This window comes from Cnephaeus nilssonii (assembly GCF_951640355.1).
Source record: "Cnephaeus nilssonii genome assembly, chromosome: 7".
Classification (NCBI taxonomy): Eukaryota; Metazoa; Chordata; class Mammalia; order Chiroptera; family Vespertilionidae; genus Cnephaeus; species Cnephaeus nilssonii.
The window spans coordinates 102,347,245-102,363,739 of NC_137078.1; the positions used below are offsets into that span (position 1 = coordinate 102,347,245).

The 16,495-nt window shown below is 70.2% G+C and overlaps 1 protein-coding gene across 1 annotated transcript in view; it reads right to left on the minus strand.

The window, feature by feature from the left end:
* The window catches only part of PLCH2 (phospholipase C eta 2), a 51,184-nt gene that overhangs the window by 16,184 nt on the left and 18,505 nt on the right, over positions 1-16,495 (minus strand). Inside the window, exons 3-6 of the mRNA XM_079777892.1 lie at positions 4,388-4,534; positions 4,043-4,308; positions 3,810-3,938; positions 355-525 (exon numbers count right to left, since the gene is read on the minus strand). Coding sequence (XP_079634018.1) covers positions 355-525; positions 3,810-3,938; positions 4,043-4,308; positions 4,388-4,534 — 713 coding nt within the window. The remainder of the gene's footprint in view (positions 1-354; positions 526-3,809; positions 3,939-4,042; positions 4,309-4,387; positions 4,535-16,495) is intronic.

The following is a 16,495-nucleotide window of genomic DNA, read 5'->3' on the forward strand; positions in this document are numbered from 1 at the left end:
CTCTCAGGATCCTTCCAGCAGGGAAGGGCTCTTCGGCCCCATCGGCGGGGCCACCCCATGGCCACGTTAGGGGCCCTGAGTGCTGTGGCCGGGGGCGGGCGTGGCAGGGGCAGGGCCCGGCCCACATCCCCCGGAGGAGCCGGGGCCCAGGCTCCTGCCCTTCGCCTGGCCCCCTGCTGCTCCCCAAGGCCTCCAGCTCAGGGGGCGGAGCCAGCCAGACCCCATGGTGGGAACAGGAACAGGTGGGGAGGCGGGACGGGGAAGCCCAGGCCCACGGGGGCCCCACACCGAAGACCCTGCCGTGGTCGTGGGGGGCTCCCTCTGGAGGCCGGGGTGCCCGCCCCGCGGGCCCACCTTCTGCTCCGCCTCCAGGAAGCGCTGCAGGTCGGCGGCGGCCAGGTGGTCCTTGTGGCCGCTGTAGGCCAGCAGGAGCAGGTAGAGGTCCCGGCGGGTGGACATCATCTTGTAGAAGGCGCAGAACTCCTCGAAGCCCAGCGTGCCCTGCTGGTCGTCCGTGTCCGCCTCCTGCAGCGTGAGGCCGTGGGTCCCGGCGCCCACCCAGCCCCTCCCACAGGGGTCCCCCGGGCCCACCCAGCCCCTCCCACAGGGGTCCCCCGGGCCCACCCAGCCCCTCCCACAGGGGTCCCCCGGGCCCACCCAGCCCCTCCCACAGGGGTCCCCCGGGCCCACCCCACTTCCTTTATTCTAACCCTCCCCCGAGGACATTTCTCCATTGGTTTTTAGAGAGAGAGTGGAAGAGAGAGGGAGAGACAGAAACATCGATGTGAGAGAAACACTTCGACTGGTTACCTCCTGCACACGCCCCGACCAGGGCCCGGGCCAGGGAGGAGCCTGCACCTGAGGTACCTGTCCATGACCGGAATCGAACCCGGGACCCTTCAGTCGCAGGCCGACGCTCCATCCACCGAGCCAAACCGACTAGGGCCCCACCCCCACTTCTCAGTCGTCCCCGCAAAGCCACCCTCCTCATTCCAACGCCACTGCCCAGGTCACGGCCCGCGATCGCTCCCCGGCACCCCCTGACTCAGCACGGAGGCCAGAGTGCCCCTCCCCCTCCCCGCCTCCGAGCCTCCCGAGGGGACCCGCAGCTGAGCCAGCCCGTGACCCGCACGGCGGGCCAGCAGCCCCTGGAGCCAGCGCCCACCCTGGCTTGGGCGCCTGTAGTGACAATGGGTGCCGCCGAGCAGACGGGCGCCGGGCCATGGCGTGCACGGGTCCCGGCTCCACAGTGGAGGCGAGAGGACGCTGGTCTTGGCCACGGTCGGCGTTTTGCAGAGAGTGGCTCACACAGCGCCCACGGGAACCCCCCGGGGCAAGGCCACTGGCACCTCAACAAGCCGTGGGCCCCTCATGAACAACGGCCTCAGGGGCACCTCCGAGGGGCCAGGCCCTGGGGACGCCGCGGCCCAGGTGCTGCCCTGCCCAGGGCTCAAGGCCGGGGACAGACCCGAGGACAAGGGTGCCCAGTGACAGGCCGGGCCGCCAGGCCCTGAGGAGCTACAAGCTGGGAGTCCCTGCCCGTGGCAAGAACGAGACCCTTAGAAGGTGCTGCTCAGACCCTGAGTGCTGCCCGGCTGGCGTGGCTCAGTGGCTGAGCATTGACCTATGAACTAGGAAGTCACAGTTCAATTCCTGGTCAGAGCACATGCCCAGGCCGTGGGCTTAACCCCGGCAGGGGGCGTGCAGGAGGCAGCCGATCAATGGTTCTCTCTCATCACTGATGTTTCTATCACTCCCTCTCTCTCCTTTCCCTTCCTCCCTGAAATCAGTAAAAAATATTTTAAAAAATACCCTGAGTGTTGAAAATGGTTCTTTGCCCCAGCGGGGTGCAGGTGGGGACAGGCCGGGAACATGACCGGCTGGAGGTGACCCCCGTCGAGGGGCGGGCAGCACCATGGACAGCGGCGCTCGCCTGACCCGGACCGGCTGGCTAGTGCTTCCTTCTGTGGCCGCACAGGCGGGGTGGCGGGGGTGGGGGCCAGGTCCCCGAGGCCCCTCTGAAGCAGGAGCATCACCAATGAGCCAGGAGGTCACAGCCACCCCCACATCCCGCCCCCAACGAGAGCAGGGCTCCCGGGAAAGCTGGGTCCCGGCCTGTGCTCCTGGTGGCTGCCTCCCTGGCACTGTGGCTTGGCACTGAGGCGGGCGCCCGGCGGGGCCCAGCGTCTCACTCCAGGACCCAAGTGCCCGTGCCGGGCACCCGTGCCAAGGCTGGGACGGGCCAGAGCCCCGTGCGAGGGGGCCCAGCAGATGCCAAGGGCCTGGCGTGCCCGGTGCAGGTTTGAGGGCAGCCGGGCGTCTGAGCTGCCAGGACGGGCCGTGCAGGTCAGAGGTCCCTTCGAACAGGGCCGGTCTGGCACCCCCCCCCCCCTCCAGGGGCGGCTGGAGCCAAGCACAGAGGCCGTCTGCCTGGCGCACAGGGTGGCCGTGTGCCCACTGGGCTCTGCCTGAGCAGCACAGCCGGATGGGGGGGGGGCTGCCTGCTCTCCACCCAGCTGCTGTCCCCGGCGGTGGCTACAAATGCTCCATGAGCCCGGGTGGCTCAGTGGTTGAGCGTCGACCTATGAACCAGGAGGTCACGGCTCGATTCCCGGTCAGGGCACGTGCCCGGGTTGTGGGCTCCATCCCCAGCAGGGGCCGTGCAGGAGGCAGCCAGTCAACGATGCTTCTCTCTCACTCATGTTTTTACTAGTATCTCTCTATCCCTCTCCCTTCCTCTTTTTCTAAAAAATCAATAAAAGCACATTTTTTTAAAATAAAAATGCTCCGTGAGACCTGAAAGGCAGAGCGACTGCCCAGCCCCCCAGCCCCACGGGGTCGGGCGGCTGCTTTGCTCCCCACAAACGGACCAGCAGCCGTGCTGGGAGCCGCCCGGGAGCCACCAGGTGCTAGTTAGGCCCCGAGGCCCGAGGGCTCGCTGGCCCTCGCCCACACCCGCTGTCCTCTCAGACACAGTGACGCGACGCCCGGCCACGCTGCGTCCGCCACACGTCTCCCTCCGATCGGGCGATCGCGGCGGACAGGGCCTTGCGGTGCTGACACCGCCCAGCGGAGCTGCTCGGCCTCCCTCCCCCGCTCCCGCCGAGCGTGACCACCGTCTGTCACGAGAGCCCAGCAGGAGGGCCAGGGCTGCACCTGGCAGAGCGGTCAGGCTGCGTGAGTGGTGCATGCGTATGTGTGCACACGTGTGTGCATGCATGTGCCAACGAGGGCCTAGATGCGCACATGTGTGTGCATCTGCATGCATGCGCCTGTGTGTACCTATATGTGCACATATGTGTGCCTGTGTGTGTGCAAGCATGTGTGTGTGTGTGTGTGTGTGTGTGTGTGTGTGTGTGCCTAGTGTAGGCTCTCCCGGCTGCAGTGAGAATGAGGCCCCAATTACCGACAGGACAGGCCTCTGCTCGGCTGAAGGTGCGTTTTCCCAGCTTCTCACACCAGGTGGTTGGGGACCAGGCCTGCTGCCCATCAGGGGCATGTGGCACCGGCATCCCACCAGGAAAAGTGCACCCCATTAGGTGGGAAAGTGGGTGCAGCCTCCTGTGGGTGGTCTCCTCACTGACCAGCCCCTGCCCCGAGCGCCCAGCTCCGCTGGCCAAGCTGTGTCCCCCAACACGCCCCTGACCCAGACACGCCCCTGCCCCACCCTACATGCCCCTGCCCCCGACACGCCCCTGCCCCAGACACGCCCCTGCCCCAGACACGCCCCTGCCCCCCCACACGTCCCTGCCCCTGACACGCCCCTGAGCCCTGGAGCCCCACGTGGCGCAGCCCCGGCCGGGCCTCACCTTGAACATCTGCTTCACCCGCTGCCGGGGCAGGTTCACGTTCAGCTTGTGCAGCAGCTGCAGGACCTCGCCGATGCTCAGGCTGCCGTCCCCGTTCTTGTCGGCCTCGTCGAACGTCTGCTTCAGCCACTTTGGGGCGAGTTAGGGGGCAACACGGTCTCGCAGGCCCCGCGCGCCCCGGCCCCCAGCCCCCGCACCCCTTCCCTCTCCCGCTCCCCACACGTGCGACCGGCCCGGCCGTGCCCGCCAGGATATTGGTCCCTGGTGCGCTGGCGGCGGGCCAGGCTGTCCTCGTCGCTGATGCCGGCCAGAAGGTAGCGCAGGCCGGTGACCCAGGTGCGCGCCTCGTCGCTGCTGGGCGAGACCAGGTCCAGCGACTGGCGGTGGCTGCCGTGGTAGATGCTGAAGCAGCAGCTGGGGTCGAAGCTGCCCTCGGGGTAGCGCTGGAAGACCTCCGACTGCCGACCCTCGCTCACCTCCTGGATGGAGTCGATGGAGACTGCGGGGCGGGCCCGTCACAGCCTCCCCGGGGCAGGCCCCCCCTCCCCCCCGGCGGCCCTGGGAGCCCCCACACTCACTCTTGGCCTTCTCGTTCTTGCGCGAGGGCCGCCAGCGGATGCAGGAGCGATGCTCGTCCAGGAAGAAGAAGCGCACGAGGCCCTTGGCGCCTCCGCGGAGCTTCACCATCTGGGTCCCGGCCTGCATGGCGCTCATGCAGCGCTCCACTGGGCGCGGCCGGCAGCGGTGGACGGGCGAGGGCGGGGACGGGCGGACAGGGCGCCATGAGCACGCAGCACCCCGCCCCCGTGCAGCCCGCCCCACCCCCACGCGCTAAGGTGGGCGCCGAGACCCCTCATCCACCCGCCACACGCCCACAGGGGCCGAGCTCAGACGCCAGGGCTGCTGTGGCCCAGGTGCTGGCACCGGGTGCCAATCCCACCGGGGACCCTGCCCAGGGGCCAGAGCCCGCGGAGACACAGCGAGCCTGCAGCCGGCCGGCCGCCCTCCCCAGTGCTCCCCGCCAGGCCTCAGACAGGACCCCCGCCCACGCCCCGCCCACCACCTGGACCCGCCCCAGCAGCCGCCGTGGCCTCCCCGAAGGCTCTGCGCAGGAGAGACACAGACTCGGTGGCTGAGCTCCTGGCAGGAGCCTCGGTGCCAGGCACAGGCGAGCGCCCCTCACGACGCAGCCTGGCTCCCCGCACCTGCGCCCCCGCCTGGCACGCTCACGAAGCCGCCCTCCTGTGCGGAGCAGGTGTCGCTGCACCTGGGGAGGCCCCGCCCACGCAGGTCGGGCTCCAAAGCCAGAGCCTTCCCCGACCCAGCCCCCGGCCCCTCCCCGCACTCTCCCCTCTGCGCCCCGCTGCTGCCTGCCGCTCGCACCCCCAGGACCAGGGCTGCTGCTGCCTGGACACAGCCCCCTGGGGTTGGGGGGCGGCCGGCGGAGAGGGGCTTGCGAAAGGCCATGTCCCCGGGGCCACCCCCACCTGCCCCGCCCGCCTGCACTCAGCCTCCAGGCCGGGGCAGCAGAGGGGGCCCTGCGGGAGCCCGGCCCCGAGGAGGCCCCGGCCCCAGGCCAAGGCTGGTGGGCGTGCCCAGGCCTGTCACCGGGACCGGGCGGGGCTCTGGCCGGGGCGGGCAGGCGGTCCCTGCCCCTTACCTCCTGGGCCGAGCTGCCACGCTCCCTCCGACCCAGAGGACGGCCTCCGGGAGGCAGGCCAGGCTCCCTTGGTCCGGCCGGAGGTTGACGACCAGGGGATGGACATGCCCAGGTGATGGCCGGGGTGGGCGCCCGGGGCAGGCACGGGGGCTCCCCAAGGCCCCCTTCTCTTCCGTCAGTGCCCCCGAGGCCCCGCGGGGCTCTCCTAGGCCTCTCTGGCCTTGGCCCGCCTGTCCCCTGCTGTCCGAAGGCCCCCAGTCCAGCCCCCCGCCCCCCGACCAGGACTAGGGACAGATCCAAAAAAAAGCTGAGACTCAGCGTCCGTGGACGGGGAGCCTCCGGCCCCCGCCCGCCCGCCCAGCCTCTGTCCGATCCCTGAGCTAATCCGGCCCAGCTGGCCCGAGGATTGAGGCCGAGGGGACCCCCCGGCCGGCACCGGGAGGGGACCGCACAGGCAGCGGGGACTCTCCAGGCCCCGACCACGCGCCCCCACAGCCCGGCTGAGTAACATCAGGCAGGACAGACGCGGGGGGGAGGGGGGGGAAGCCCAGTGAGCACGGCTTTCGTGGTAGCGCCCTCTGGGGTGCACCCCCAGGCCCTGCTGAGGGCGTCTCCCCACAGTGCTCCCACTCTGGACACCAAGGCTGCTGCCATCTCTCCGTCCCAGCCTGGGCCTCCCCCCCCCCCCCGGCCATGGGAAGGGGAGTCCTCAGTCCCCCCAGCCGACGGCCCCTCCGTCCTGCTCCCCAAGCCCCCAGAGGACGCAGCGCCCAGGAGGAGGAGCCCTCGCTCAAGCCGGGAGTGGGGTTCGTTCTGTGGTGTCGGGGAGCTCGCCCTCGTCCTGACAGCACAGCCAGCACCTCTGCCCGCTCCCCCCCCCCGCCCCGCCCCCCGGGGAGGCTGGGAAATCAGTTCCATCTTCAACCAAACCCACAGGGGACACCCCAGGTTCTCGGACGCACGCACACGCTGACCCTCCCACCCTTCGCCCCACGGGCTCATGCCTCCTGTCACTGGTGCCTTCATTGAGCCAGCACGCTCGGCGGCGGCGAGGGGGCCGTGCCTGGGTGGCGTGGGGCGCATTCCCGCCTCCCTGACCCCGCCAGCCCCTCCACCGGCCCTGCTCGTCCATCCCCAGCCCCTCCCTCCTCCAAACTCCTTGGCCTTTGAAGGACCTTTAAGTGGCCACTTGCTGAGCCCACTTTACGGAGAAGCAACAGCGGGACACGTGGCCCTGCCTCCCCTCCCCCGTCCTCGCCCCTCCTCTTGCCCTGCTGAGGGCCCCCGCTCAGCATACAGCAGGCGCTCATCTGTGCGGATCAGCCGGACCAGCCGGCCGCTGGCCAGCGCCTCCAGGGGGAGGGACGGGCCCCCACGGACGCCGGGTTACCCACACTTCCGAGAGCAGCTCCCGCCTGGTCTGGGGGCCTCCTCCCCAACTGCTTTTATTTTATCAGAGTGTGTGAGTCGGCTTCTCACCCTCCGGCCCCCGGACCCAGGACCCAGGACCCCGGAGCGGGAGTCAGGGCTGGTCTGAGGGGCCACACGGGCAGTGCGCCTGGGGGAGCTTGGCAGGGTCTGCAAAGCCGGGTCTGGGGATGGCTGAGGGGGGAGGACACACCTGTCCTTCCCCACACCCCCACCTGTCCTTCCCCACAGCCCCCCCACCTGTCCTTCCCCACAGCCCCCACCTGTCCTTCCCCACACCCCCCACCTGTCCTTCCCCACACCCCACACCTGTCCTTCCCCACAGCCCCCCCTGTCCTTCCCTACACCCCCCACCTGTCCTTCCCCCCACAGCCCCCCTGTCCTTCCCCACACCCCCACCTGTCCTTCCCCACAGCCCCCCCTGTCCTTCCCCACACCCCCCCTGTCCTTCCCCACACCCCCCACCTGTCCTTCCCCACACCCCCCACCTGTCCTTCCCCACACCCCCCACCTGTCCTTCCCCCCTGTCCTTCCCCACACCCCCACCTGTCCTTCCCCCCCTGTCCTTCCCTACACCCCCACCTGTCCTTCCCCCCTGTCCTTCCCCACACCCCCCACCTGTCCTTCCCCACACCCCCCACCTGTCCTTCCCCCCTGTCCTTCCCCACAGCCCCCACCTGTCCTTCCCCACACCCCCCACCTGTCCTTCCCCACACCCCCCACCTGTCCTTCCCCCCTGTCCTTCCCCACAGCCCCCACCTGTCCTTCCCCCCTGTCCTTCCCCACACCCCCCACCTGTCCTTCCCCACACCCCCCACCTGTCCTTCCCCCCTGTCCTTCCCTACACCCCCACCTGTCCTTCCCCACACCCCCACCTGTCCTTCCCCCCCTGTCCTTCCCTACACCCCCACCTGTCCTTCCCCACAGCCCCCCTGTCCTTCCCCACAGCCCCCCACCTGGCCTTCCCCACACCCCCCCCCCGTCCTTCCCCACAGACCCACATCTGTCCTTCCCCACAGGCTCTCTCCCTGCACCCCACCAGGGGTAGGCTGGCCTCAGGAGAGCCCCCTCAGAGCTCCTCCCCGCCCCCTTGCTCCCCGTACCCGCCCCCCCCACCTCCATGGCAGTAATCACAGGTGATAGTCCTGCAGGGAGGGCTATTAATAGCTACCCGGCCTCTGCCCTCGCAGGTGCCCTGGTCTGTGGTTCGGGGGCTCCTGGCCAGGCCCCAGTTCAGAGGCCAGGAGGGCCCACAGGCACCCACCTCGGCCAGTGCCCCTCAGGGAGTGCCCAGCCTGTGGGAACGGCCCCAGGGGGCCCCGGGAGCAGCGGGAAAGGAAGGAGGCTCAGCGGCGGCCAGGGCTGCGCGCATTCCTGAAAAGTCACCAGATGGAGCCTCCGGAGGAGAGGAAGCTCCCGCCAGGCGAGAAGAGGGGCCCAGAGCCAGGGAGGGTCCTCCAGGCTCCGGGGGAGCCAGCCCTGCCCCCGCCCCACCGGGCCCTCGGGCAGCAGCCGGCCTGGCAGAGCGGGTAGAGCCTCGAGGAGACAGGAAGCAGGAGAAGGCCGAACCCCTCCATCGGTCTGAACCCCTCCATCATCCGCAGCCTCAGCTCCTCCTCCAGGGCAGCGGCCGGGCCTCGCGGGGAGAGGGCGGGCCAGGCCTCCACGTCTGACCCCTGCTGTCCCCATCCCTCCTCCGGACCCCAGACGGCTCCCTGCCTCCTGCCCGAGGTGGCCTCCTCGGGCCTCACCGGACCCTCCTGGGTGCCACGCCCCACACGCCCACCGCTGACCGGAGGGCGCTCAGGTGCGCCTCCCGGGGCCTGGAGGCCGGCGAGGATCTCCACCAACAGCAGCGCAGCGGACGGACGGACGGGCCGTGGGCCAGGCCCTGAGTCCCTGGGGTGAGCCTGCTGCTCCCTGAGCTGGGCGCCCTGAGGGACCCACAGGATGGGTGGCTCCCAGGACCTGCCTGCAGATGGAGCCTTCCTTGGGCGCCCCCCCGGGTCTCCACCCTCAAGACACAGTCTCGGGGGTCCTGGGGCCCCTGGGGCGGCTCGAGCAGGTGGACTTCCTTCTCCCTCTGCCAACCTCCCAGCCCAACACACGGCCGGTGGGGGCCCGTGGGGGGCTGTCCAAGTCAGCGACTTCCTCTCCCCGCCCCACTCCCCCCCTCCCTGCCCCCCGCTCCCCAGGACCAGAGAAAACCTCCTGTCCCTGTCCTGGTCCTGGTCCTGGTCCGGGGGCGGGGGTGTGCCCGTTGCCCTGCCGGAGGCCACGCCCACAGAAGCCCACACAGGAAGCGGGTCCAGCCTGCGGGAGCCCACGTGCGCCAGCTGGGCACGCAGACCCGGGGAGAAACTGACACTGATTACTCAGCCCCTCCCCGCGGCCCGCGTGCACAGAGCCCCTGGCACCGAGGCGGCCCCCCGCGGCCCCGGACACACGCCGGCCCCGGAGAGCAGCGCTTCCGTCCACAGGCTCCGGAGACGGTGCCAGGAGCAGGAGGCTGTCGTCATCAGCTCATTAGCTGGGCAGATGGAGGCCGGACAAGACTCGGGCCATCTGCTCGTCCTCGGCCGCACACCCCAGTCCGGCTCTCCCGGGAGTGGGAGCGGGCGGACGCGCCTCCCGGCACCAGCCGAGCCAGGAGTGTCTGCATGGGCGGCCCACCCACCGCTGCCACGCCGCCCGGTCACAGAGGGCAGCTCGGCCGGGGGGGGGGCGGGGGGAGGACAGCGCACAGGCCAGGCGCTCGCTCTGAAGGCTCCCACGCCCCGGGAGGGCTGCCCCATGCTGTCCTCTCGTCCATGACAGGCTCAGAGAGGGCCGGTGCCTTGCTCGAGGCCACACAGCTCCTGGGCACGCCGCCCCTGCGCCCTACACGCGCTCCCAAGCCTCCGAGCCCCTCCCAGTGCCACGCCGGTCCGAGGGCATCGGAAACCGGGTCCGGGACAACCCGAACCGCCCGAAGGCCAGCCCCTGCCCGCCTGGACCCCAGCCCTTAGCCAGGAAGTCCCTCTGCTGTCCGGCCCCAGCCAGTCCTGCTACACCAGCGCCCGTCCCCTCGGGCCAGGCGGCTGCTGCCCTGTCCGTGGTGCTGACCGGAGCTCAGCCACCGCACCTCCACCCGCCAGGAATTAGGGGGAGGGGAGGTTGGACCAGGCGAGCCCCCAGGGTCCCACAGGTCAGGACACCCCATATCTGCACCCCAACGGAGGCCGGCGTCGCTGGGGGCGCCTGGAGGTCAGGGCCCTGTGAGCTGCCCATCAGGACTGCCCCACCCGACAGGGAGATGCCCGCGCAGGCGGACGGGTCCTCCCAGGCCCCTGCGGAGGAGCCGAGCACCGCCTGTGGGGTCAGTGGGTCACCGTGGGCAGCTCAGCGGCCGCCCTGGGCTCCCCGCAGGGGTGGCCACAGCCCCCCTCCTCCCCTTTACCTTGGTCCCGGCTGAACCCACCAGGGTCCCCCGGCTCTCCCATGGCCTGTGGGTGTCACCCCTGCTGCTGCTGGCACTGCCCGAGGGGGCCCGGGCGGCAGGCTGGCCCTGCCTGTGCCCATGCCGTCAACATCCCCAGGCTGCCCGAGCGGCTGGGCCCGCCCCCCTTGGGAGCCCCGCCCCTCCCTCAGGAGCCCCGCCCTCCTTAACCCTTCCCCGCCCGCTCAGGCAGCTCGGCCCAAGGGGGGTGGGGGGGCACTCAGCGGACAGCCTGAGTCCTGGCCTTGGCTCTGCCTCTGGCCCTTCTATCCTTACAGTCACCCCAGACCCCATGGGCTGGATCCAGGACAAGTCACCCCCCAACCCAGCACGCCGGGTGGTGAGGGTGGCAGCCCCCCCCCTCCCCGCTGCCTGTCAGGGTGTACAGGGCGGGAAAGCAGGGCCCAGGAGCCCCTCCACCAGGTCCTGGGGTCCCCACGGGTGCAGGGGAGCCCCTGACCCCGCTCCCTGCCTGGCCAAACGGCGGGGGGAGCGTGTGCTGAGCAGCCCCCCATCCCCACCGGCCTCCTCAGGGAGAGTCCTGGGCGGCCCTGCCGCTCCAGCGTCCAAGGAGGAGAAGGCCGCCCTCGGGGCCGCGGGGAGCACTGACCTCTGCCCGCAGCTGCCGAGGAGCCCGGCCTGCAGCCGGAGGGCGGCTGGGAGGTTTGTTGGGACCCGGGAGTTAGAGCTGGAGATGGGCAGGCAGGCGGGGTCACCCCAAGGCACGCCCGCCTCCTGCCAGCAAGGCCCCCCCCCCCCCCGTGCGGAGAGGGTGGGGCCGGGCAGCTCGCACCTCCACACCCGGGTCCGCTGCCCAGCTCCCTTAAAGGGGCAGCTGTTCTCTGCTCAGGCCACTCGGAGGCCCAGCCCCTTGGTCAGAGCGTCCACAGCCTGGGCTCGGGGCCCTGCCCTGGTGAGCTGCTCGTGACTCTCGTGTCCACCCTGGTCACCTGTCCGCTCAGTCCTAGAGGGAGGGGCACCCCTGTGCCTGGCTTGCACCCTGTTGAGCGGGAGGCTGAGGTGGGGTTCGCCAGGCCAAGAGGGGGCCGGGTCAGGGAGCCCCCTCGGACAGTCCCTCTGGGAAAGGGCCGGGAGAGGAGAAACCGAGGCAGGGAGCCAGGAGGGAGAGGAGACGCAGGTGAAACCAGATGGACCGGGGCGTGTGGGCCACAGGGCCCTGCCGTGTCCTCGGCGTGGACCGAGGGCCCCACACTCCTCTGCGGTGACGGAGACTCAAGTTCAAGTTCCGATGAATAATCCATGCGCGCGGCCCCGCCCCCCCGCCCTCGGCCCGCGAGAGGCCCTCCGTTACCACGGCTGCGATTAAAGGCGGTGATTAAACACCGCCTGCCGCACGCGTTAATTTGCTTAAGATTCTCATCTCCTAAATCTCCTTTCTGGGCGTTTAAGCAAAATTCTGTCTTTGGGAGCATTTGGCTGGGCTGGTGGTGGGCGGGGCTGCGCTCTGTGCTGGGCCCCCGGAGTGCGATTCTTTTCCTGTCAGGTGCTGGGGGAGAGCCTGCACCCCTGCCTGAGCCCCTCACGGGGGCGGGGGTGGGGGGGCGCCCGTGCCCTGGAGCCCCAGTGCTGCCCTCCAGGCCCTGCTCCGTCCGCCAGGCGCACTGCCCCTCCGCGGCGGCCACCTCTCCCCCGCCTCCCTCCCAGGTGCCCTCACCTCTGCACCGACCAGACCCGCTTCCTGCCTCGGGGTGACACGCAGAGCCCGGGGTACTAGGGAGGGGGCGTCCCATCCCTGGGGACGGAGCTCAGGCCTGGACCCCCCGGGGGAGCCGGCTGGGTGTGCCCAAGGCAGAGGGCGCCCAGAGCTGTGGTCCCTGCTCCCCGCTCCGGGGACCGGGCCCTCACCCTCCACGTCTAAAACTGAGCCTGAGGCCGCGTCTGGCCCGAGCTCGTGGGGCCTGCTCTTCGGAGCCCAGGCATTGCCCGGAGGAGACTGTGCCCTGAGACACGGGACCAGCCTGGACCTCGGGCCCAGGGCCCTGGGTTCCTGGCCAGGCCTGTAAGTGGCCCAGCTTGTCCCCCTCCCGCCTCCGCCGCTCCCAACAGCCACGGCCGCGTGGGGCCTGCCGAGCCCCCTCCCCACCCAGAGCGGAGCCCGAGGGTCCGGCTCCCCGACCTCCCTCGTTTCCCACGCTTGCCTCACGCCGGCGCTGTGCCAACACCCACAGCACGTCCATCGGCTTCTGTCTCAGCCGGAGGCGCTTTCCGGCTCCACAGACGCGACAGAGGCCCGAGAGGCAGGGGCTGCCGGGCTCCGTGGGCAGCACGAGGGCCCCTGGCCGCCGCCGCCGCCTGCCCCTTGAGCCTGATTCCCGAGTGGGTCACGGTTTACAGGACGGGCTCTGGCCCCGAGCCGCCTGGGGCAGGGAGCCGGAGAGGGGCCAGGCCAGGTCGTGTGGGGACCCCCGGGCCTGCGTGTGTGCGTGTGTGTGTGCACATGCGTCTGTGTCCCCATGCGTGTGCCCGGGGCGGGGGAGCGCCACCCTGCACGGCCTCCTGGGCATGAACAAGCACAGTCTGAAAGGGAGAGCCAGCCCCCGGGAGCCGGGGACAGAGGACCCGCTGGGGACCCAGAAACGGGCACCTGGGTGCTCCTCGGAGGCTGCGCCAGGGCCCCCGGGTCCGCAGCCTCACCCGTCAGGCAGGGAAACCGAGGCAGGGTCTGCCCTGGTTCATAGCCGGGCAGAGGCAGAGCCAAGGCCAGGACCCAGACCCTGATCCCCAGCCACAAGCACCACAGCTCCTCCTCGGGGGGCCCCCAGGGGTCACACTGGCCCCCCCCCCCGTCCCCTCCCTCACAGAGCACACGGCACGTCTTGGTCACCCCAAAAGGGTTAGTGTGTTCGCAGATGGAAGGGCCGCCCCTCGGGGGACAGGGTGGCACCCCCAGCCCTGCCATGCCCTCCCCCCACAGCCCCCGCCCCCCCCCCCGCCGCTGGGAGACACGGCCCGGGAGGGAGGCGTGCCTGGAGGCTCATTAAATATTCAACATCGGAGCCAGTTCAGGGTTGCTTTCTTGCCCCGCGTCAGCTCTGCAGCGCACGGCTCCTGGTAAGGAATTGGGGCGCTCTGGAGGTCCTCGCCCCCCCCCCACTCACTCAACAGGCCAGTGAGGCCCGAGCAGCCTCCGGGGAGGCGGCCGGGGAGGGAACGGCCAGGGGCACATGCAGGCAGGGACGTGGCCCCATCCCCCCGTGGAGTCACCCCAGTGGTGAGCTGGCCGGGCTCGTGCTGGGGGTGAGGCCCAGAGGAGCTCATGGCCCGGCCCGGGCGTGGGATGGACCGAGGGGGCCGGCCTGGTCCCAGCGCCCCGAGTGGCCACAGCTCGGAGGGTGAGGCGGCGTGAGGCCCCGCGGACCGCAAGGGGGCAGTGAGGTCCCACCACAAACAGTGTGGCCCGCGCAGGCCGAGCGGCAGAGAGGGGGCGTCTGGGAAGATCCCCAAGAAAGTGGGACCTAAGCAAACCCCAGAAACCGGACAGACACGGCCCGCTGGGCGAACGGCCGCGGGACCCCCCGTGCAGAGGCCATGGATGGGTGGGAGGGGTGCTGCCCTGGGGCGTTCTCACCTGCCCCAGACCACCCCCAGGACCCGTGCCAGCCTCAAACGGGGCATGAACCCGCCTCCCGGTGCCCCCACACCCTCAGGGCTTAAAAAATGGCTCAATTCCCCAAGAGAACGCAATAAAGGCACCACTAAGAAGGCCCGGCCGGAGGCTCAGGGGTTGAGCATGAACCTACGAACCGGGAGGTCACGGTTCGATTCCCGGTCGGGGCACAGGCCCGGGTTGTGGGCTCGATCCCCAGTGGGGGGCGTGCAGGAGGCAGCGGGTCCATGATTCTCTCTCATCATGGATGTTTCTCTCTCTCTCCCTCTCCCTTCCTCTCTGAAATCAATAAAAATATTTTAAAAAAGAAGACACAACAAGAAGGAACGGCTGGATTTGGGGTCCGTGGAGTCGGGGGGGGGAGCAGGGGAGGAGGAGCCCCACTGGCCAGGGTGGTCATCGCCCTGAAGGTGGCCCAGGGCGGAGGGAGCTGAGGCCCCGCCGTGGTGACTGACGGCCCAGGGACCCAGGCCCCAGCCAGACCAGGAGGAGGCCGGGAGGAGGCCGGGAAAATGGGGTGATTCGGGGTAACAAAGGTCAGGGAATGGAGGCCACAGACAGCCAGAGGGATAGGACTTCCGGAAGGTTCTGCCTGAATGGTCACAACCCCCATGTCCATTCCCCCTGGTGTCCAGGGGCCGGGTCCCCACGGGGACAGACCCTGCCGGTGGCACCCTCAGCCACAGCTCTCGTCACTCCCGCCCTCCTCCCTCCCACAGCCCCGCCCTGAGGCCCCTGCTCGGCCGAAGGGGCCTGGTGAGGTCAGGGGATCAGGGCCCGGCCTGTGGCCGCTCTGACCTCATTGCTGGGAGCCCTCGGGAGCGGCCCGGCCTGCACTGCCCGGCCCCGCCACCCTGTGCCAGCATGACCTAGATTCCACACCACGGGCAGCAGCCAAGCAGAACCACAGCCAGCCGGGCACCGAGACAGGCAGGCCCGATTCCAGGGCAAGCACAGCCCCAAGCTACAGCCCCGCCCGGCCAGGGACACCCTCCCCTCAGTGCCCCTGCAAGGCCAGCGGGGAGCTGCCCGTGACCTGCCCCCACCCCTCCCCACAGCCCGGGCCCACAGCAGCCCCAGGACCGGCATCCCCGCAGCCCCGCTGACCGGCCTGCCGTGCCGCCTGGGCACTGGGCGGGAAGCCGCTGGGCCATTGCACTGATTAAAATGCATAAATCCTTGAAGTCAGAAGCGTGTACACGTAGATGTACCCAATCAGCCCCTGCCTCTGGCTCTGGGGAGCCCTGGGTGGGGGTGAGCAGAGGCGGGGTCCTGGGGAGTGGGGGGGGGGGGGGGTACAGGATCTGCATAGCCCGGGAAAGACCAGACCACTGCACCGGGGACCAGGACCTCGGGGGGCTGGGGGCCTCGGCCTGGCATGCAGACCCCTCCCTCAGGCTGGGCCGGAGCAGGAGGTGAGGGGCTGAGGGCACCAAGGGGCCCGGGCAGGGTGGGAGCGTGCCAGCTGGGGCCCATCTGCCGGCCTGGGAAGGAGCCAGAGGGGAGAAGGGCAAAGGTCAGGGGCTGTCCGCCGGACCCCTCCCTGGACGGCTGCGCCTGCCCCTCTCACGGGGCCACTGGCACCGTCCTCAGGGCTGCCGGCCTGGTCTCTCTGACGACGCGTTTTGAGTGAAATGATTCCTAAACGCACTACGCTGGTGCCGCTCACACGGTGTCCACACCAATCCTCTTCAGACCGGGCGGCACATGCGTCTCCATCAGAACGGACCAGCCGTCACAGGGCGTGGCTCCTAGGCTCTGTCCCCAGGACGCACGCGGGGCAAGGCCAGGCGCCCTGGGAGGGGCCACGGGGGACACGGCCACGGTTTAGCCCCCATGGGCAACTGGGGAGTGAAGGGGCTGCTCTAAGCGGCCGGCACCTGAGAGGTTCCAGAACTGTGCACCCAGGAGGGGCCAGGAGGGACCAGGAGCCCAGGAGGGACCAGGTGCCCAGGAGGGACCAGGAGGGACCAGGAGGGACCAGGAAGGACCAGGAGGGACCAGGTGGGACCAGGAGGGACCAGGAGGGACCAGGTGCCCAGGAGGGGCCAGGAGGGACCAGGAGGGACCAGGTGGGACCAAGAGCCCAGGAGGGACCAGGAGGGACCAGGTGGGACCAGGAGGGACCAGGAGGGACCAGGAGGGACCAAGAGCCCAGGAGGGACCAGGAGGGACCAGGAGGGACCAGGAGGGACCAGGAGGGACCAGGAGCCCAGGAGGGACCAGGAGGGACCAGGAGGGACCAGGAGGGACCAGGAGGGACCAGGAGGGACCAGGTGCCCAGGAGGGACCAGGAGGGACCAGGAGGGACCAGGAGGGACCAGGAGGGACCAGGAGGGACCAGGAGGGACCAAGAGCCCAGGAGGGACCAGGAGGGACCAGGAGGGACCAGGAGGGACCAGGAGGGACCAGGAGGGACCAGGAGCCCAGGAGGGACCAGGAGGGACCAGGTGGGACCAGGAGGGACCAGGAGGGACCAGGAGGGACCAGGA